At 46.0% G+C, this 20,887-nt stretch overlaps 6 protein-coding genes across 6 annotated transcripts; 4 read left to right on the forward strand and 2 right to left on the reverse strand. All coding sequences in view use genetic code 12, as the record gives it.

The window, feature by feature from the left end:
* Window positions 1-222: 222 nt before the first annotated feature.
* On the forward strand, window positions 223-830 carry CXQ87_001554 (uncharacterized protein; the record flags this gene model as incomplete). The annotated part of the gene is made up of 2 exons (XM_025480090.1): window positions 223-609; window positions 675-830. 2 exons carry the CDS (start codon window positions 223-225, stop codon window positions 828-830), a joined length of 543 nt encoding a protein of 180 aa, XP_025334390.1.
* A 357-nt stretch (window positions 831-1,187) lies between these two features.
* CXQ87_001555 (enoyl-CoA hydratase) lies at window positions 1,188-1,880 on the forward strand (the record flags this gene model as incomplete). The annotated part of the gene is made up of 1 exon (XM_025480091.1): window positions 1,188-1,880. The coding sequence occupies one exon, from the start codon at window positions 1,188-1,190 to the stop codon at window positions 1,878-1,880; it is 693 nt and encodes a 230-aa protein (XP_025334391.1).
* A 63-nt stretch (window positions 1,881-1,943) lies between these two features.
* CYR1 (adenylate cyclase) lies at window positions 1,944-10,464 on the reverse strand (the record flags this gene model as incomplete). Its single annotated transcript, XM_025480092.1, has 2 exons — window positions 1,944-3,859; window positions 4,680-10,464. The coding sequence occupies 2 exons, from the start codon at window positions 10,462-10,464 to the stop codon at window positions 1,944-1,946; spliced, it is 7,701 nt and encodes a 2,566-aa protein (XP_025334392.1).
* Window positions 10,465-11,274: 810 nt separating this feature from the next.
* Window positions 11,275-12,546, reverse strand: LYP1 (Lyp1p; the record flags this gene model as incomplete). Its single annotated transcript, XM_025480093.1, has 1 exon — window positions 11,275-12,546. The coding sequence occupies one exon, from the start codon at window positions 12,544-12,546 to the stop codon at window positions 11,275-11,277; it is 1,272 nt and encodes a 423-aa protein (XP_025334393.1).
* A 1,963-nt stretch (window positions 12,547-14,509) lies between these two features.
* Window positions 14,510-17,137, forward strand: CXQ87_001558 (M1 family metallopeptidase; the record flags this gene model as incomplete). The annotated part of the gene is made up of 1 exon (XM_025480094.1): window positions 14,510-17,137. The coding sequence occupies one exon, from the start codon at window positions 14,510-14,512 to the stop codon at window positions 17,135-17,137; it is 2,628 nt and encodes an 875-aa protein (XP_025334394.1).
* An 890-nt stretch (window positions 17,138-18,027) lies between these two features.
* Window positions 18,028-20,748, forward strand: CXQ87_001559 (OPT family small oligopeptide transporter; the record flags this gene model as incomplete). The annotated part of the gene is made up of 1 exon (XM_025480095.1): window positions 18,028-20,748. The coding sequence occupies one exon, from the start codon at window positions 18,028-18,030 to the stop codon at window positions 20,746-20,748; it is 2,721 nt and encodes a 906-aa protein (XP_025334395.1).
* Window positions 20,749-20,887: the final 139 nt, after the last annotated feature.

Below are 20,887 nucleotides of genomic sequence, written 5' to 3' on the forward strand. Positions count from 1 at the left end.
GTACTCTTGTGTACTCGGAAGCCCTCCTTGAGCAATTTTTAAAATCATCTTCTAATTAACTCCTCTACCTTCAAAAAGAATAATAAATTATTTGCTCATCGTTTCAATTCACCCCCTTTCAGCCTACAACAAGCAAGCGCAAAATGGAAATCTACCTCGCACATGTTTTCGCAGCCAATCTAAACATCACCACTTACTACACCTTTTTCATCCAGACTACACATGCTCAAGCTATACTTATCGGCGTATAACGCCATCTCCGCCATTGCCTGGGCGGCAATTCTCGGCCAGACTTTCCTTGACGTGCTTCCTGGCGGATTCTACGAGACCCATGCTTACACGGATTATCCACATAAACTTCTTGTCCATGTCCAGGTGGTCAATGCCGTCTTCGAGATCACCCATGCGCTTACAGGTCTTGTGCCGTCACCCCTTTCGTCGTTATTGCTTCAGTTTTTCGCTAGACTTATCATCACGGTGGGTATTTCTTGGTACGTTCCCGAGTCAGCAGGAAACTTTTCTCTTCCAGGATACGTGGCGCTTTCTGTGGCCTGGTCTGTGACTGAGGTCATTAGATACAGCTTTTACTTTGCCAAGCAACAAGGGCAGGTCCCAGAAACTCTTCAATGGCTTCGTTATCTGGCCTTTATCGTGTTGTGGGCGTTATCAGTGAGCCCTGGGTGGTGCACTTAACCTTGGATTACGTGCTGGGCTTCTACTACTGGTTCTTGGCCTTGGGAATGTTTTTGTACATCCCTGGGTTCGTGAAGTTGTACACTTATATGTTGGTGCAGCGGAGGAAGAACCTCGGTGTGAAGAAGGTCGAGTAGGAGCGTTGCCTGAATATTGTGGAAACTTGGATGGTTTGTCGAGGATGCGTTGGGTCAGCTATGGTGAAATCCACGGAAGTCAATTATGAATGTGGCATGCTGAGACACCAACCTACCGTCTTAACCAGCCTTCATTTTCCAAAGGGCATTTCTATCAGACCCCACACAAATTCCATAACCGGCCAACGTCTACGTGGAATAGCTCTTATGCTAAACTTTATTTAAATTCTTCTTGTACAATCTTGCTCAATTCACCTATTGCCGTTCTTCTCATCCTCCAGAATCTTGGGTCAGTGCGACTCAATTGTACTACTATAGTCACGGAGCGAACGCGAAATTCACTAATTTCAACTACTCATGTCTGCTCTCGACGAAAGCCAATTCACGACACAGGAATCCAAGCACCCCAAGAGATGGTTGATTGCCTACAATTCCATCTCGTCCTCTTTATGGACACTCGTGCTTTTCAACACCTTCTTCCTCCATCGCTTCCTCGGTCCCATCTTGTTGTTTGAGAAGCTGCGCATCTTCCTCATCTTTGTCCAGTCGCTTGCCTTAGTTGAGGTGGTCAATTCTGCTACTGGTGTGGTCAGATCGCCTCTTTTCACCACGGCGTCTCAGGTGGCCTCGAGATTGTTGATCGTGTTGGGCATTTTCCTTGTGTTGCCTTACTCTCCAGCCAACTACCACTGGGTCTACGTCTCATTGAACACCGCCTGGGCAGTGACGGAGATCGTGAGATACTCCTACTACGCTCTGAACTTGAGAGATCCAGAGAACGTGCCTTACGTGCTCACGTGGCTCAGATACACCCTTTTCTACGTGTTGTACCCGGCTGGTGTGGCCTCGGAGGTGTCCATCATCTACCTCAGTCTTGGCGAGGCCGAGAGAGCTGTTGGTATCTGGTATCGCTACTTCCTTACGGCGATTCTCTTCACATATCCACCAGGTTTGTACAGTTTGTACACCTACATGATCAAGCAGAGAAAGAAGGTATTGGGTGGTGCCAAGAAGACGTCGGAGGGCAAAGAAACCAAGAAGACGGAGTAATCGTGGATTCGTATGCATAGCTTAAGGGAATCGTTTATTATAAACATGCTTTCGTTACATTATCTATCCCAACAGTTCAACCCACACTAAGAGGTGGTCAATGTAGTCTATCACGGTATCGCCGTCAACAAAGTCGTGGGGCTGGGACGCTTTCTTTTTGGACCCGCCAAACCAAGCCAGCAACGAGAACTTGCCCTGCTTGCTGTCAACTGCCTGAAGCTTGAATTTCTCAAAAACAACCCGAAAGTTGGTTCTTACCTCGACAGGGTCTCTCTGCTGACAGAGCTTGATCAATGATTGGATTACCAAGTATGATGGGACGTAGTTATACCAACGCAACTCCCAAGCCACAAGCTTCATGATATGTACGAGCATCGTCTCAAGTGCCATGTAGCCATTGACAAGCTGGTAGACAAAATCACGGAACATTTTTGTCAGGATACTCCGCACAATGAGCTTATTGGTATAGGAGCGATTGTCGTAGACACAACTTAGCAGATCGATAGTGGAGGCCTCCACATCACTGAGGACAAACTCATTGTAAATCTCTAGGAGTTTCACTGTAGCGTAGTAATCAAATCCACCGTCAGAGGTCACGCCAGCGGCACAAGTAGCTAACGAGGAGATGCTGTCCTTCAAATTATACTTGCAGCCCCAGCTCACGAGACCAATCATGCCCCAGGCCAAGGCGCTGCGGTGTTGATCTATATCGTTTCCACCAGAGACAGTCATCATTGTGTGAATATCGTCATAGACAACCAAAAAAAGTTGATCGAGCCATGGCGCACATTCTTCCTTTTGAGCGCTGGAGGAGTTTGAGACCACAAACTCTTTGCTTTGAGCCAGGTCGTTGGGTGATCGGAATACCTTCTTTTTAATGGCAACCAAGTTCTCCCAGCCAATCAAAGCGACCAAAGATGTGAGCAAATCGTAGACCCTACCCCAAGTGGACTTTCTGTCAAAGTCGAGGATGGAAGACCAAGGGACATTTGCCGAACGGGCCGCTAGCATGTTCTTCGCTGATGATGGGCCCGCCACGCGGACAAGTCCGCTGTCAATAGCAGACATTTCAATGGGACTTGCCGTAGTCAACGGCGACTGATAAAAGGGACCCACCATTGGATGTCTTGCTGATTCTTTCTTGAACATACCGTGCCACACTGACTGGACAGAGCCTGCTTCCGTCATGTCCTCGGTGCGAGGCACAGGGAAATAATCGGCAAATGTATCGGCCATTATGGGAATGTGTCCTCTAGACAGTCGATCCATGAAAGTCAGCACATATATATCCGAAATGCCATCGACACAATCACCGTCGTAACTTCTCCTTGACTGGAGAAGCACAGGCAAGGAATTGAGTGCCTGCAAAGCATCGTCGTACTTCTTTTCAAGCATGTAACAAACGCACAAGTTGTACCACGAGTCGAAGTCTAATGGCAACATGGTGACAGCTCGAACAGCAAGCTGGCGAGCCACGGCAAAGGATTCTCTTGAAATAAGAAACCTCACTTGTTCGCCTATGAGTACAGCAGCCTGAGTGCTGTCAGTATCAACTGCCATGTGGTCTCTCACAAGAGAAAGAAACTTCTGATTATTATTGCTTCCATGCTGGGCTCTAAGAAGCCTGGCCTCAACTGCCGTGAACTCACGGGCAGCGAATTTCGTTCTTATTCTTTCAAGCGCCCAGCCGGTGGCACTACCACTGGGGTCAAACAAAACCACACGAACTAACGCATCAACAAGCCGGTTTCTGTATCTAGTAGTCTTGGCCGGATCGGTGCCAGAGTTGCAAGCCACACCATAGTGGGACCGAGAGCCTGTCAAGTGACCACGTGGTAAAAAGGAAACAAGGAGCTCAATGGTACTCCGCAACTGCTCCTTGTTCAGAAGTTGTGATTTGTGAGAAACCGTACCCAGGAGACGATGAGCCGGGTCATCAACCCCAACAATCATTCGTAACAACAGCAGCACCGCGAGCTCTCGTAGAAATGACAGTGTAATGTCCTGAGAATGTTCACCAATGTAGGTATGCAGCTTTCTTGATATTTTTGAAGTGATGGTGTATTGAGAATTCACTACTACACTCAGCGATTTTGGGGAAGGCGTGATCATATACCTGGCCTTAAACTCCAGCTTTTGAAAACAATTATATGCACAGAATGTCACCACTCCTTCCTTGTGTTGCGCCAGCCCAAGCCGGGGAGCTAGTGTCCCTTTGGGTGCCCATATATACGACTCACCGTTTCTTCGTAGCCCAATGCTGTGGAGAACCTGCTCTTCAATGGAGTTTGTCCCACGTACTAGGTCGAGTCCATCGCAGAAATGGTAAAATCCGACATATCCATCTTGGTCCCTTGGCGGATCTGCCTCGCTTATGGGAGAGAAGTCGTTTTTGAGGAAAAGAGACGACCGCTCGCCATATTGTCGAGCCCAATGGATGAGATCAGCGGGGCCTAGAGGCGGGGTCTTCTGCTCGGCGATTGCTTTTGCTCGATTCCCCAAATTTTGACCTAGGGTAGCTTCTCGGATCCACGGAACAGTGGTTGCGTTGATTGAGGTATGGGAACTGAAGGATGAGTGGCGCCTCCGTCGCTGAGAGTCGGACAGCATTTGTGGCGAATAGGAAAATGCTTAAGTGGAATTGAGCCTCCACTATGATTGTCGTCGTCGCTTGTTTTGAATGTAGTACTGCTTGGTGCCAAGGTGGAAAGTGAAGTGCAGTTACTGGTTAGTTACACACGTGACCACAATGGAAGCCGCGACCGGCTGCAAAAATGGTTGCAAAACCCACTCATTGACCTCTCGTGGCAGCACTGATGAGATTTTTGACTTCGTCCATAAGCGTCCAGATATCCGGACTGCGGAAGAAATCAATCTTACCGTCACCGCCATTCAGCAGAAGCATTGTTTGACGAAGCTCAAGGTTTGCAATGCTATTCTCAATCCTCGTTACCAGATGATTCAACAAGGCAACAAGTTCCATTTCCTTGAACCGCTGAGCTGTCGACTCCAGAATCACCTCAGACGAGTTCTTCAGGAAAGACTCATCCATCCTCATTCCCACGTTTACTGCAGCACAAATGTTCTCCAAACGAAGCGAAAGCGTCCTCAACTGATACACGGCATCAACGGGCACAGCACCCACAATCCGTCCCTTGAACATATCATCCTCATCAGCTCTCTTCTTGAAAATTTCAAATCTAAGCTCTAATCTCTTTGGGTAAGCCAAGGTAATCATCTCGGGAGTTTCGAGGCCCTTCAATTTTCTCTCGCCAAGTGGGAAATACGAAACCCCAATTTCCTCTAACGAAGCAATTTCCTTCTCAATAATCTCTCCCGCCCGAAGATTTCCTTCGTAAGCAGCCTCCAACGATGTTTGACCGGATGCGATCATCTCGTGAACGTGATACAACTGTTCCATCTCATGAAGATAGTCCGAGCTCACAGCAATTTGACCACCATCGGCACTTGACTCAATTCTAGAAGCACGGTTCACCATTGGGCCGAAATAATCCATTCTTTTGGTAACCATATCAAGCTCGCAAACAGGAGAGCCCCAGTGAATTCCCATACGAACAGACAAGCCTCTGAAAATAACATTGTTTTTGTTATCAGTAACTTCACAACATTCGTTCGTCTGTAATATCTCTGATGGCCACTCCTCATTCAACAATTGGTATTGAACATTGAAGCACCACAACAAGGCCGATGTGGGCGAAGGAAATGTGACCATAAAAGAGTCTCCTTCTGTTTTCACCTCATAACCACCGACAATTCTGAGCTGCCGACGCATTATTGTGTTATGCAATTTGATAGCCGATCTCATGGCCACAGGGTATGTCTCCCATAAAAGCGTGGAGTTCTTTATGTCCGTGAAAACTAAAGCGAGGTCACCCACGGGCGGCTCAATTTCATTATCCAAAGCTCTGAGCGCTGTGTCTCCTGACTGAGCACCCCGATCTCTCCTTCTCTTGTTGGCGAAAAGGTCCGCTTCACGCCCCAAATTATTGTACAAACTCTTCTTCTTCTTTGTCTTGCGGTCACCAATTGAAATCACGTTGACAGAAATCTTATCCGTGGCACCATAACAAATTGCGTAATCTCTCAACTTCTGAGCAGCTATCATCGGATCCTCCTTGCTTTGGCGAAGGATGTCAACGGCCAAATCATAGGAAATGTAATCCCATAACACCCTTGTTCCTATGGCGAGAACGTCATCGTTACCAGAAAGAGTGTATTTCTTGATGCTTGGGCCTGAGTGGGTATGTGGGAGATAATCAAAGAATCCAACACCCCGAGAAATTTGAAGCGTGCCATCAAGTGCACCATCACCCGAAACGTAACCTCCACAAGCCCGAATTCTTTCAAATTCTTCTCTACTCGTTGGATCGTGATTGGTCGTGAGAAGAACGTGATCGCCATTACTCTTCGACAAAACAAGCTGAATATCACCGATGTTACCACAATACACGGTCTTATCCTTGATGTAGAGAGCGCACATGGAACATCCAATTAGGGAATCGTCTGGAATTTTGAGAGCTGCAAGCTCTGGACTGACAGTATTCGGGGCGAAATAACCACCCTTTTTAGCAGCGAATACAGAATTAATCTCTTTGTTCAAGGAAAGGAACGCACGCCTCATTGCATCTTGGATCTCATCATCGGACTTAATTTTTCCTAATTCGTTCGTGAAGTTGGGTACAAAAAACTGTTTCGCTAAGAATGAGATGAGATGCCCACTGCTCTGATGGCCACCTGTCTTCCCGTCAAATGAACACAATAAAAGTTCATTCTCATTTCCTCGGAACTTTTGCATGAATACATCCCTGAAAGATATATGGTCTCGGATACCCATGGCGTCAGATACACCGTAGCCAACGTTATCAAGCTCTGATGAGGCCGTTCTGAGGCGAACGTCAACACCAGGGTCAGGTACAGCAGGCGTAGTCAACGTCACATCCATCAATCCCAACACCTTCAAATCCTTGAGAACCAATAAACTATCAAGATCATCACCAGTCTCTGGATTCTTAACATAGCTTTGCTTAATCTCAAAACGTTTGTTTCCTGAGAAGTTGAGGTACTTCAATTTCTTGTTGGCAAACCAGTTCCAGTCGTAGGGCCAATTCGAAATGTTGTAACGCAAAAGGTTAGATCCAACGTCTAAATAAGTGAGGTTGTTGAGCTTGCTTAACTCCGCTGGGATCGTCGATAACTTGTTGTTATTCAAATAGAGTAACCTGAGACACGAGAGATCCTCGAGGTCATCAGCCGGGAGCTTGGTTAACCCATTTCCGGAAAGATGCAATTCGGTCAACTTCAGCAAGTTTGCCAAGCCACCTTCCGGAATTTCTAAAATGTCATTGTATGAGATGTTCAAACATTTTAGCTGAATGAGCAATGATATGGCTTCAAAACAGTCATCGTTAAGGCGATTGTCAGATAGAGTCAACGATAGCAAAGAATCTGCGAGCGATGTGGGACGACTTTTGATAGCTGATGCATTGAACTCGTTTGCTTCCTCCAAAGACCGAACTTCATCAGCTCGGAGACTAGCAGAAGAAGAAATCTTTTTGGCTATTGCGAACAGCGGTTGTGGAAACGAAGTAAGAAGGTTTGAAGCGACGTTCAAAAACGCGAGGCTCTTTAAATTCCAAATCTCGGCTGGCAAGCTCAGGATGTTATTGGAATGCAAGTCTAAAAATTGCAACGATGAGAGTTGCCCAATAGATGCGGGTAATGACTGAATGTTGTTTCCATACAACGACAAATGCGTCAATCGTGGAAGATTTCCTAGCTCATCTGGCAAATTTACCAAGTGATTTTTGTCCAAGACAAGCTTCTCGATATGTGGAATTTTCGTGACGAATTCCGATGGCAACATGGTGAGCTTGGCCTTCGACAAATCCAAAACAGTCAACATTGGCAATAAGATTTCAAATTCCAAGTTAGTGATGGGGTTTCTGTCAAAGTGAAGCAACCGCAATTTTTCCATTTTGTCATTGAATGCCGAAATCTTATTTTTGGAAGCATAAACAACCTCTAAGTTCGGTAGATCACCCAACACATCCACGTTGGATACCTGATTATAACGAATGTCAAGTCTCTTCAAATTTGTCAAGCTCTTGAAGCTTTCGGGTATACTTCCCGCCAACTTGTTCGTGCAAAGGTTGAGCTTCACTAACTTCGAAAGTTTTGCTATGGAGTCAGGGATAGCATGCAAGTCATTATAAGACAAGTCGAGGTCTTGCAAGTTTGTCAATTCATTAATGCATTCCGGGTAGTCCTCGAAGTAATTCGATGATAAATTGAGGTGAACTAAGTTTTCTAGCCTTGAAAATGATTTTGGAAGACTAAAAAGCTGGTTAGAATTGAGTTTCAAGTTAACCAAATTCGTCAAGTGACCAAATTTATGGGGAATTTCATCTAAGAAGTTGGCTTCCATGTTAAGAGACGTCAAATCTCTGGCCTCTAAAAAGTTCACGGGAAATTTTGAGCACCCATTCCTGGCAAAGTTGATCGAAGACAAGTTGGTGCATGACTGGATGAAATCCAATGGAATATAAATTGCTGGGTTGTCTGAGACGTTCAATTTCTCAATTTCATAGGTGTGCTGATGAAAGATGATTGGGATTGTCTTGAGATCTAAACTTGAAATGTCAACATCAACATAGTCCTTGGTAACCACGGACTCTTCTTCGTGAGTCAAATTCCGCAAAACCTTATTTTCCACCACCAACTTGCAAACATAAGACAAGTCTTCTCTTCCAATGATTCTGAAATTGTCGTTCTCAGAGTATCCACTGAGACTCAATAACCCCATTTGGATCTTAAGCGGTTTTTCAAATGGCTCAAGAACCTTGACATTTCGACCCACATAGAGTGCAAGGTGGTAGTTAGATATTGATTCAAAAAAGAATTTCCTTTGTACGATTCGAAGAAGCTCGGCAGCGTTTGTCTCCAAAGGACACAAAATGGTGGTGAATGTGTTGTCCTCTTTGAAAACTCTGACAATATGGTTTGGTCCCTTGGCAAGCTTGCCTTCCATTGCAGGAGGGCCATTGGACCAAGTTCCATAAAGGATCGGAAGTTTTCTGCGAGGGACAGATGGACGGCTTTCCAATTTGCGTTTTCTGGACCCATCAGTAGGAACCGTGGGAATGACACCATCTACAGAAGACACCAGACTGTCGGTTGAGCTTGAGTGTGAGTGAGAAATCAACTGTTGTGGAACCTGACCATACTCGTCCGCTCTGCCATTGCTTGCATCGGAAGAACGGTTTGCTTGAGCTCTGGAACCAGCGATTGTGTTGTTTGGCGCTGGGGTTGGTGCGTCACCTGTAACATCCCACGAATCGGGTGCCTGCCAACCTGCTGCAGGTTTGGCTGGCTCATCAGCATGCTGGTCCGTAACGTCGCTTGTACTGTTGCCTGCCAGCTGGAGCGAAGGGCGAATTGGGGCTCTATCAGGCTTTCTCAAGATACTCTGCATTTCGTCAAAGTTCAAGTCTAGATCGAAAACTTTAGATGGACTTGATTGAAGAGGCGCATCTGAGGCAGAGCTGGCTGACTTTCGGCGCGAGGCGTCCGGGATCTTCTCCAGTTGATGCGAGCTTTCCTCAGAAATAGAAGCATGACGTGATACGTGGTCTGAAGTAGCGGGGTTGGCGTGATGGTGGTGCAGGGATATTGAAGGGAGCCTGAACTTGTGCTTGGAAGAGCTTGTCGAACCCTTGTGTTCCGTTGGAGCAGTCGTGGTGGCCGATTGTTCGCTAGGGTCTGAATCCTTGCGGTTTGAGTGAATGAGCTTGTTGAGCAAGCTGGAGCCCTTTTTGCGGAAGCGGGGCTTGATAGGCTGGCTCAAGGGGGGCACATTGGCTTGAGGGGCTTTGGTACCGTGGAAACCTCTGTAGTTGTTTTTAAGGACACTGTCATCGCTGGCTTGGTCCTTTTCTTTCAGAGGCTCTGGCAGCTGGGGCATCAGAACCACCAGCAGCCTTGGCAGGTAGTTGTCGGCGGTGTTGGTGCGGTAGAAGCCCGGTCTTCCCTGGCCAGGCTGCTGGTCATCTTGAACAACGGAGCCGGACGAATGGGACCTTATTTCAAGGCGGCCAGGGCCGTGGTAATCCAGTGAGCCCAGACCCAGCAGCAGCACGGGCAGTAGCAGACCCAGGCCCTCCTTAGCAGCACCAGCTTCTCTGTTTTTCTGAGCCAAGGGCGTAAACGCCACATTGGACCCAAAAGACGTGTTCGTAGGCAGCGGTTCAGGCACGCTGGCCGACTGTGCAAGGACACTGGGTTTGAAAGAGTGGCGAGTGTCCTGAGCTGAGGAGGGCACTCTTTGGGAGGCTGGATGGGAAAGAGGCGTTGCAGAGGGTTTTCTGGAGGACGGCGCCGACATGGAGAGTTTCTGGGAAAAGGATGTTTTTTCCTTTGGCAGTGGCTCTGGCTTGTCTGGGTTTTGGCCCTGAGCTTGGCCGGGTTCCTTTCCCTGGTCAGAGCCACTCTGAGCCCCGCCAGCAGAACTCATGGAAAACATCAGACGGAGGTCCAGCTTGGATTTGTCCTTTTTAAGGAATGTCATGATGGAGGAATTGGTCGTTTGTCCAGGTCGCAGGGGCTGGAATTGGAGGGATTAGCGTGGAGGTGGTGTTGAAGTTTGATGTTGCGACCCTGCAGGGCGGACTTAGAGGAGGAGTGGAGGAGAACCACTGTGAAGAGTATGACGACTCCTTTGAAAACGAATTAGCAAAATGAAAGCTCCGAATTTGTTACAAAATTAATTAAAAGACTTTTTTTGGTGATGTTCTTCGGGTCGAGGCAGACGTGGCTGTTACAGGTGAGAGAAGTCAGAGGGTGCATCTGCTGAATGCATTCCCAGTTGGTGAGAAACGCAATTCACATTTCCATAACGGGAGCTGTCCACGGGGATTGAGAATTTTTTGAAACCGCTTGTTGCAGTCAATTGCTTCATTTAAAAAGTTAGTGGCTTATACGAGTTCACCATCTTTCGTGCACGATGGGGGCGTTGCAGTCACTTGATCGGTATACGAACGAAGAGGCCAATTGAGCAGGTATGCGGAGGCACGATGCCATAACAAGATGCGTCATCTGGACTTTCTAAGAGTCGAGCATCCTTTTCATCCAGACTACTGCCGGATGGCGATTGGTGGATCGATCCAATTGTGAAAATTGTCAGCCACTCTTATAGACCTTCAACGTCAGCCAGCTGACTAAACTGGTGAGCCCAGAATTGAGCACTTGACAAAAATTGGCACTCCCGAAGGATTTTCCAAACTACGCACATCGTCACAGAGGTGGCGACATAGAAAGCTTCGACATTGGCCTATGGGATGACTGTAGAGACACTTGACCATCGGCAACATCTAGCATCTTATTCGGCGAAACAGCTGTCATCGTCCTTCGACCACCGAAACGTCTCTTCGTAGATATTGATGTCCTTGACGCTGTTAAGGCCATGACCTTCCCCTAGTTCGAAAATCGCCCAAAGAGCTAGGAAGACAGCCGGCGTAGAATATGCGCCAATGAGCGCCAGGTACGAAAAGTCCCAATAGCAGCTTAGACCGTTGCATAATAGAATCAGCACGATATTCACCGAGACAAACGGCGCCCAGCGTGGTAAGTTCCACTTGGAGGTATACAGAAGCCTGCTCCTGTCCACTCCGAAAGCAGATAGTGCCTTGCTGAATCTAGCGTATGAAAAACCCACGAGACACCACATCAACATCCCGGCGGAAGCACAGCACGTAAGAAGAAAATTGAACACTGTGGCAATCGATTGGTATCTGAGAAGGAGGGAAGTGAGGCCGAGTATTGAGGTTAGTAGCACGCTTGCCACAGGGACGCCAGATGCATTGGATTTCGAGAAAACCCTAGCCAAGGATGATCCTCGATGCTCTTCACACACAGCCTGGAGGCACCTTGAGCCGAAGTATATGTTTGAGTTTGCGGCAGAAAGAATGGCAGTGAAGATAACGAAATTGAAGGTGGAGAGCATGATACCGTTCTCGTTAAGTCCACAGTTGATGAGCGAAATGAGGAATGGCGACGACAAAAGTTTGTCTCTGGCGTTTTCAGAGCCTCCAAGTAGTCTTTCGTCGTCGAAGGAGATGGTGAGTGTTAGAAGTGCAACAGAAAGCAAATAGAAAACCACAATCCGGACGAAGATAAGCCAAGTGACTTTGGGCACCGTTTCCTGCGGTTTCTCCATGTCACCTGTAGTGATAGCAATCGACTCGACCGACTGGAAAATGAACGACACGAACACCAAGGAGTTGATGAACCTGACTATGTATGCTGACGGGACATCAAGGGATCCGAAGAAGCTAGACGGAAGGTTTGCCGTGTATGTTTGGAACAAGGTTCCAGAATAGAGCAAGCTCCCCAATACGAAAACGATCCATCCTAAAATCGCCACAACCTTCACCAATGCGATCCAAAATTCAATCTCTCCGTAGGTATCCACAGGTAATAGGTTAAATGCCGTTAGAAGGAGCCAAATGCCAAACATGATCAAACCTTGATGACTCTCTACAAAGCCAGCGTTCCAATACAGGCAGGTACTGGCCAAAATAGACAATTCAAGTGCTAGGGTGAATCCCCAGCTAGCCCAGTAGATCAAGTTGTTTGCTAGACCTAATGGCATGGACAAAAAGACAAAGTGGAATTTGCATATCAGCCCGTTCCCAGGCATAAACACTGCAAGTTCCGCCGTCATTTCAAGAACGAGATACACAAGAAACAGAATGTAAGACATTGCCACTAGTGTTGCAAAAGGCCCATTTCGTAGAACCGAGGATACTGAAAAAAAGAGCCCCGTTCCGATGGTGCCTCCAATAGCAAGCATCAGCACTGACGCCAGTGTAAGGAGATGACCCCTGACACCCTGCTGGCTGCCAATTGGTGGAGGCAGATGTGACATACTAAAGATGGAGTAGTTAGTATGGGTGGAAGTTATATGCATGCGGGGTCGAACTTTACCAAAGAAAGTTAGATAACGATACTATGAGGGAGGGTGAAAAAAGGGCTTTCAAAATTGATTCGAATGCTGACAGGTTGAATGATGGTTTGCTTCGAAGTTAGCGTGCTTCTGTTTTCCTTCACAAATCCAAAAACTGAGCACCCTTATCGAGAACAGACATGATTTTGCACTTTCATAAGCTTACCGAGGCTTCATTTCATCACTCGAGATTTTCTAGATGATAATTTCCAAACCAGTAATCTATCATGCAAGCTGAGTAGTGACTGATGCTGTACTAAGGAGGCGATTGTGCAGTGTGATTTGCAAGAAAAGCATACTTTTACCCCATGTCAGTGAAATTGCCCAGGATAAGAAAACCACAAGATTCACTTACTCTTGATCTGCAATTATATGAATTGGGATGTGGTTCAGACCTACGTCATTGTGTTGAAACCACAACTGGTTTCGTGGTGAGAATTAAGCTTTATGCGTCCCTTTGCATCTGATGGGTCCCTGGGTCTCTCAAGCTTTATGTTAAAGCCTTAAAAAGCTGTTCTTTGTAAAAAAGCGTCTACAATCTTGCCTTCCGCATCCATCGCATCGAAAGTGAGGAATCAGTTTCTCGGAATGATGTTACGCCGGAGGTAAGAGATACAACTATAATCCAAATGTAGGAAATCCACCGAAGTATTGCAACGCCTGAGTGTGTTGCTTTTTTTATCCAAATGAATTGTGCAGCTCAATGCATGCTAGACAATGTTCCCCGGGTATCTCTCGCATAACAGATGAGTGCATGTTCCACGGAAGCATAGAAAATGAGTAACTTCTCAATTGAGAAGTCTCCGTCATGAAATGGAAAGTTTGTCATGGCGCACTTCCACCTGTGTAAGTGGCACTGTTTACCTTACGCGTCATGAACCTAATCTCGCTCAATGTGCCCAAATGCATGTACAATTCGCTTCGAATAGTTGCATAAAACTGGCATGAATATGTTGCCTAGAAACGGGCATCTCCTGATTCGCTTGCTCAATTCTCATTAAATGATCTAGCTCCTACTGGGCAAATGAAATAGTCTCAAATGCCTCTTACCCCGAATTGAAGGTGTCTTACAGGTCTCTGTTCGTTTATGCATGCGGCATGCTTTTCCAGAGTGCCACATCAAATTGCGCCATTGTAACTGCTTTTCCAAATCTCGCGTTTACAGTTCAAAAACATGAAACTTATTGTTTTTTGATAAAATTCTGAGAGCTTTTTGAACAAATTGGGCGACGCAATGTGCCTCCCTATATCCCACCTGAGTGAAACATGTGAATATGACTTAAACTCTGGCTATTTAGACCCTGATTTGGTAGACTGGAGTGACGCGCTAGAGCAAATCCTGATGAGAAGATGAAAAAATACTTCAAACTGACAATCCTCTCAACTATGGATGCATGAGGCTTTCGACCTTACCTTGCACTTTTTGCTACATCCAAATTATGTTCCAAACCAGGCTTAGCGAAAACAATGTATATTTAAACCGCCGCGCAGATATACCCTTCCAAGATAGTAAAATGAGTAACGCCCCTGATGGCCACATCGGTTAGCTATGCAAGGCGTGCGTTGACGTCCTTATAAAGAGCACTTTTTCCATGTTTCAGAAATAAGTATGGCTTTGAGACTTGACAATGCGGTTCAATGCGTCGAATACGACCTCACTTTCACAGTGGATCCTGATAGCGAGGACTACAAATGTGAGGGAGTCATTGATTTGGCTGTTTTCGAGAACAGAGATGCATTTGCCTTGAATGCTCTGAGGATGGACCTCACGTCCATACAATTCAATGGCAATGCTGTGACATATTCCATTGACGAAGACGCACAACTTTTGAACATAAATCATGCTGTCAAGGCAGGCGAGAAAGCACAACTAACTTTTGCATGCACTGGAAAATGCAGTAACGACATGTACGGAGTTTATCGGTCTTCCTATGAGGATTTCGACGACAATGAGGAGTCCAGTGAAGATAGCGATGATGCAGAAAATGACGAAAGCGCTGCAAAGACCGATATCGCCTCAGACTTGGAATCACTCGCCATAGAGAAGGTAACGTCAAACAATGCAAATGAAAAGTTCTTGATTTCGACGCAATTCGAGCCAATTGGTGCCAGAAGGGCATTTCCTTGCATTGACGATCCAGCCAGAAAGTCCCACTTTACCATCTCCTTGGTCCATCCTACAAAGTTCACAGCTTTGCTGAACTGCCCCATTCTGGAATCTGTGAAGATTGATGAATGCTGGCTGCGTACAAGATACGAAAAGTCTCCCCTTATGTCAACGTATTTGGTTGCATTTGTGGTTGGAGAACTCGAGAGCTTGAAGAGTGAAACATTACCAATAAAAGCCTGGACCGTTGTTGGCGGAGCAGAGGAGGCCTCCTTTGCGCTTGAAGTGGCCGAGAAATCTTTTCCTTTTTTTGAAAATATCTTCGGCTACCAGTATCCCTTGGCTAAATTGGACTTGGTTGCCATCCCTGACTTTGCCAACAGTGCTATGGAAAACTTTGGACTCATCACCTTCAAAGAAGCAGATTTCTTGGTGGGTAGCAATCCATCCCAGAGCTTGAAGGAGACAGTGTTCGAAGCGGTTTCCCACGAAATATCTCACCAGTGGTTCGGAAATTTGGTCACCATGGACTTTTGGGACGGGCTCTGGCTTAATGAGGGTTTCGCCACATGGTGCCTGTGGTATGTCATGAATCACTTCCACCCAGAGTGGAAAGTTTGGGGAAACTACATCGTGTACACCCTTCTGACGGCTTTCATTGTTGATGGTAGAACCTCGTCTCATCCTATTAATATGCCGATTGAGAATTTTCATGACATAGAGCAGGCGGGAGACGAGATCACGTATCAAAAGGGCTGCTCGCTCGTGGTGATGCTTTTTGACTTCTTGGGTGAAGATGCTTTTTTTGCCGGACTTAAAAAATATATCCAAAAGTATGCGTGGGCCAACACCAAGGCTTCTGATCTATGGGAGTGTTTGAGTTCCGCTTCTGGACTTGATGTCAGCAGCATAATGAACAGCTGGATAACAAGACCTGGATTTCCGATTGTGCAAGTAGAAGAGCTAGAGGGAAACAAGTTGAGGCTCGAGCAAAGAAGGTTTCTCCCAACTGGTGATGGTGGAAGCGAGGATCCTTATGTGATACCTTTGAAAATCCAAACGTCCCAAAAAGTCGTCAAGACATTGTTCAAGGACCTGAGCATGGAGTTATCCATTCCTGATGGTCCATACTTTATAAACCCAAATCATCAGGGCTACTATGTCACCTCATATTCAGATGAAAGATGGGCAAAACTCGCAAAAGGAAAGTTGTCCGGAGCCGATCGGATAGGGACCCTATCAGACTGTTCACTTGCCTCTTTGGATGGTGGAACCCTGGTAGTTGCTTTCCTACAGCTAGCTGGTGAATTTTCGAAACTTCAAGACAGTACATTGATGAATGCTATAGTGGAAATTTATTTCGATCTTTTGGACGTTTACCTTTTTGATGAGGCTATTTTCGCCAGCCTCTGCCGTTTTGGAGGGAGCATTATCAAGAGTTATACCCCCATATCATTCGTTAAATCTGATGAGGACTCATCTAATCAGGCACTATTTAAAAACGCCGTGTTTCGCTTTGCAGCATTTGTGAAAGCTCCTGAGATCGACCATTATTGCGACGAACAATTCGATAAGTTTATCAATCATGGACAAGAGCTTGACCCGGACAAAGCAGCAATCATCATCAGGAATATTGTACGGAGAAATGATGCAAAAACTTGGGACAAATTGTGGGGGTTCTATCGGAAAGAAACCGATAGATACACAAAGGAGGATATACTCCGGTCCTTGGGTAACACTTCCAACCCTAAGATCTTGTCAAAATTTTTAGGGTTTGTCTTGCACTCTGACGAAATAGATCTGCAAGATATCATTCTGTCGATATCACCGATTAATAATACAGCCATGGGGGTAACTCTTTTATGGTCCTGGCTAAAGGAAAACTGGGATGCAATCTCGGTCAAGTTGGAGTACGGGTCAGTGGTGCACTTGGGTGTTGTTAAAACATGTCTCAAGGGTCTTTGTACTAGGGAACACTCCAAACAAGTTGAAGAATTCTTCCAGGGAAAAAGAGACGTTGTTCTTGAAAAAGCAATTGCTAATATCCAAGAGAAAATCAAGGGAAGGTACCTTCAAGCTGAGAAGAATCGTCAGACACTCACCACCTGGCTTGCCACAAAAGATTACTGAATTTCCGTCGGTGAGTGGTAAAGAGGCAAGTTTTCGAGACCCTTTCCACACCATCAAATGTTTCGTTATATATAGCTTTAGTTCTAGTTGCCCCACGGGATTTGCTAAAGGATATCTTCTATCTTTTATTGTTGGCAGTAACTCATAAATAATTTTCTACAAAACTGCCACAAAACTGCCAGATTCGTCAGGCCATCGGCTAACATCTAGACTAAAACGGATCTGACAGGTCCCTGCGCCAGCTAATTTCTTGGCAAGATCTTGCAAGTCGGTTAATGACGGATTTGGCGGATTTGGTTACCAATAGCCATCACGAGCCGCATAATCTACCTCAGTGTAGATAAGCCCAGAGCCACGCGGCAGTAGATTATGCAGCCCAGCACCAAGCGGCACCAAAGGTGCATATGATGCTACAAGGTGTAGCGTGCAAAAAAGACAGCTCAAGAATTACAAAAACATGCTTATCAGAAAGGGCTAAAATTGCCGTTCCTTTTGAATTTCCAAATGGCCAAATGAGCTTCTGATAGCATGGTAGCCGTAGTGTACTCTCTAAGCTCGCTTGCTTTGACAGGTTGACGTCTGCAGGCCTATGCACTTGCGGCATCGGTTAGGACGATAACAATCCGATCAATACGAACGAGTTAGTTCTGAAGAAATAATTACACAGACTTTGTAAAATTTATGAATTTGATACGAAAAAGTCATGGAATGCGCTTTGTTATCAAGAAGTTCGTTTTGTGTCAATGTGTCAAAAATCGCCTCACAGATTTTAGGTTCACTTGCACCTCCATCGCATGGCACTCATTGGTTGATTCGCTGAGCCGCAACTGCCGCTGATAAGAAACTTATATAAATCTGAATGCCTTCTTCAATCCGACTAGTGATCCAAAATGTCAGAAAATCCTGGCTTGAAAAATCTTGCCAGTGTAACCAGCAATACAGATCGTATGGAAGCAGCCGACCATGAAGTCGACTTGCAAGCCATTACATCTCAGCCACTTTCTATGGGGGATGTGGCAGATGACTTCACATCTGACCAAAAATACTTCATTTTGCTGAGACTCAACTATGACCATCTTGAGTCTCTAGATGACCTTCCCCCAGGAGCAGTCTTCATGCTTGAGAAAATTCAGTATCTTTCGCTCGATCAGTCCAGAGAGATTATCAGTGAATACCTCGAGAAACACATTTCGGATGTCAACATCCCTGCGGAGGAGTACGACTTCATCGAGAGATTATACCAAGCTGAGAGCCTTGGCAGTTCACAAACAAAGCTGTTGAAGAAGGCCACTGAAAAATATGACTTTGCTGAGGAGACCGGCGAGTTGGACAATTCGCTGATGAGCCTGGGTTCTAGTGGACATGTGATTGTCAATCCAGAGCTTCAACTCAGGCTTGAAGCCGGAATTATTGCCTACTGGTCTCCATACCCTGAAGTGCGTTCCGTAACCGACCCATACGACGATCCCTCGATCCCATGCGAGACTTTCAGAGTGTATCTCATTGGGTTAATTTGGACGGTGTTGGGTACCTTCATCAACACATACTTCCAGGACAGACAGCCCAGTATTGCGTTGTCGAGTGCTGTGGTTCAGCTTTTCGTGTACCCTTGTGGTAAACTTTCTGAATTTCTTCCTCACTGGGGCTTCACCATTCGTGGATTTACATTCGAGCTCAACCCAGGCCCATGGACTTACAAAGAGCAGATGTTGGCTACCATTTGCTACAATGTGTCTTCTGTTGCAGCCTACGTTGTGAGCAACATTCAGGTGCAAAAAATGGAGATGTTCTACAACAACGACTGGGTTGACTTCGGCTACCAGTTCCTCCTTATGTTCTTCACCAACTTCATGGGCTTTGGTTTAGCTGGAATGGTGAGGAAATTCGTTGTGTATCCCGAGGCAGCAATCTGGCCTACTAATCTTCCTACCATGGCCATGAACAATGCCTTGACCAAAGGTGAAAAGAAGGAGATCATCAATGGCTGGAAAATCAGCAGATACAACTTTTTTTTCTTGCTGACTGCACTCTCTTTCCTCTGGTATTGGGTTCCCGACTACTTGTTCACCGCCCTTTCAACCTTCAACTGGATGACTTGGATTTCACCTAACAACTTTGACTTGGCCGCTATTACCGGAAGCCAGAGCGGGCTCGGGTTGAACCCAATCACTACGTTCGACTGGAACATCATCAGTTTCTTGAATCCCTTGATCCTTCCATTTTACGCCCAGCTCAACCTCTACATCGGTGGTTTGGTAGCTTTGGTGATCACTGCTGCTTTTTGGTACACCAACTACAAGTGGACTGGCTACATTCCAATCATCTCGAACTCGTTGTTTACCAACACAGGCGACTACTACGAGGTGACGCAGGTGGTTGACTCGAACAGTTTGTTCGATGTCGAGGCTTATGAAGCATACGGCCCGCCTTTCTATTCTGCTGGTTCCTTGGTCGTCTATGGAGCCTTCTTCCTCATTTATCCATTTTCCTTCTTCCATGTGCTCATTATGAAGTGGGACCAGTTGAAGAATGCTTTCATCCAACTTTCCAGAGTGGTCACAAGAAAATCCAATTCCACCTACGACGGATTCGACGATCCCTTCTCCAGATCCATGACCAAATACAAGGAGACACCTGAATGGTGGTTTATGGTAGTTCTTGTGATCTCACTTGTTTTTGGTATTTTATGTGTCCAGCTCTATCCTGCTGAAACACCAGTGTGGTCGCTTTTCTTTGCCTTGGCTCTTAACTTTATTTTCTTGATTCCATTGAGTATCATCTACGCCACCACAGGTTTCCAATTTGGCTTGAATGTCTTGGTGGAGTTGATCATTGGGTATGCTATTCCAAACAATGGTCTTGCTTTGATGCTTGTCAAGGCATTGGGTTACAATATCGACGGCCAGTGTCAGATTTTCCTTGGAGACTTGAAGATTGGTCACAACTTGAGACTTCCTCCTAGAGCCTTGTTCAGAGTACAGATCATTTCTACAGTCATCTACTCGTTTGTCTCCTTGGGTGTGGTGAACCTTGCCATGCAGACTATTGAAAATTACTGCCACCCACATCAGCCCCAGAAGTTCACCTGTCCATCGTCCACAACATTCTATTCATCCTCGGTGTTATGGGGTGTCATTGGTCCAAAGAAGATTTTCAGTGGAATCTATCCAGAATTGCGTTGGTGCTTCTTGATTGGTTTCCTTCTTGTTTTCCCAGTGGTGTTTATCCAGAAGTGGTTCAAGAGAAATAAATTTGTGCAGAGATTCCAGCCCACCTTGATCATTGGAGGAATGTTGAACTGGTCTCCGTACAATTTGTCCTACTACACGCCTTCTTTCATTGCGTCATTTTTCTTCATGAACATAATCAGAAAGCGTTTTTTCGCTTGGTGGAACAAGTACAACTATATCCTTTCCGGAGGTCTCAGTGCTGGTGTGGCCTTCAGCAGTATCATCATTTTCTTTGCCGTGCAATATCACGATAAGTCCATCTCGTGGTGGGGCAACAATGTCAACGCAGAGGGTCTCGACTACATTGGACCAGCCAGACTTAATGCCACCCTTGAAGCTCCAGGAGGGTATTTTGGTCCACGTTTTGGAAATCTTCCTTAGAGAAGTAGTAATTTTACCATCAATTAACGCAATTGAGCTTATTTTATGATGTCATCAGTAGAATGCTAAGTGAGACGCAATCGAGGGATTTTTGATCAGAGAGCTATTTCCCTGAGCAGCGTTTCGTAATGATTAAGCT

This window comes from Candidozyma duobushaemuli (genome assembly GCF_002926085.2).
Source record: "Candidozyma duobushaemuli strain B09383 chromosome Unknown B_B09383, whole genome shotgun sequence".
In the NCBI taxonomy this organism is placed as follows: domain Eukaryota; kingdom Fungi; phylum Ascomycota; class Pichiomycetes; order Serinales; family Metschnikowiaceae; genus Candidozyma; species Candidozyma duobushaemuli.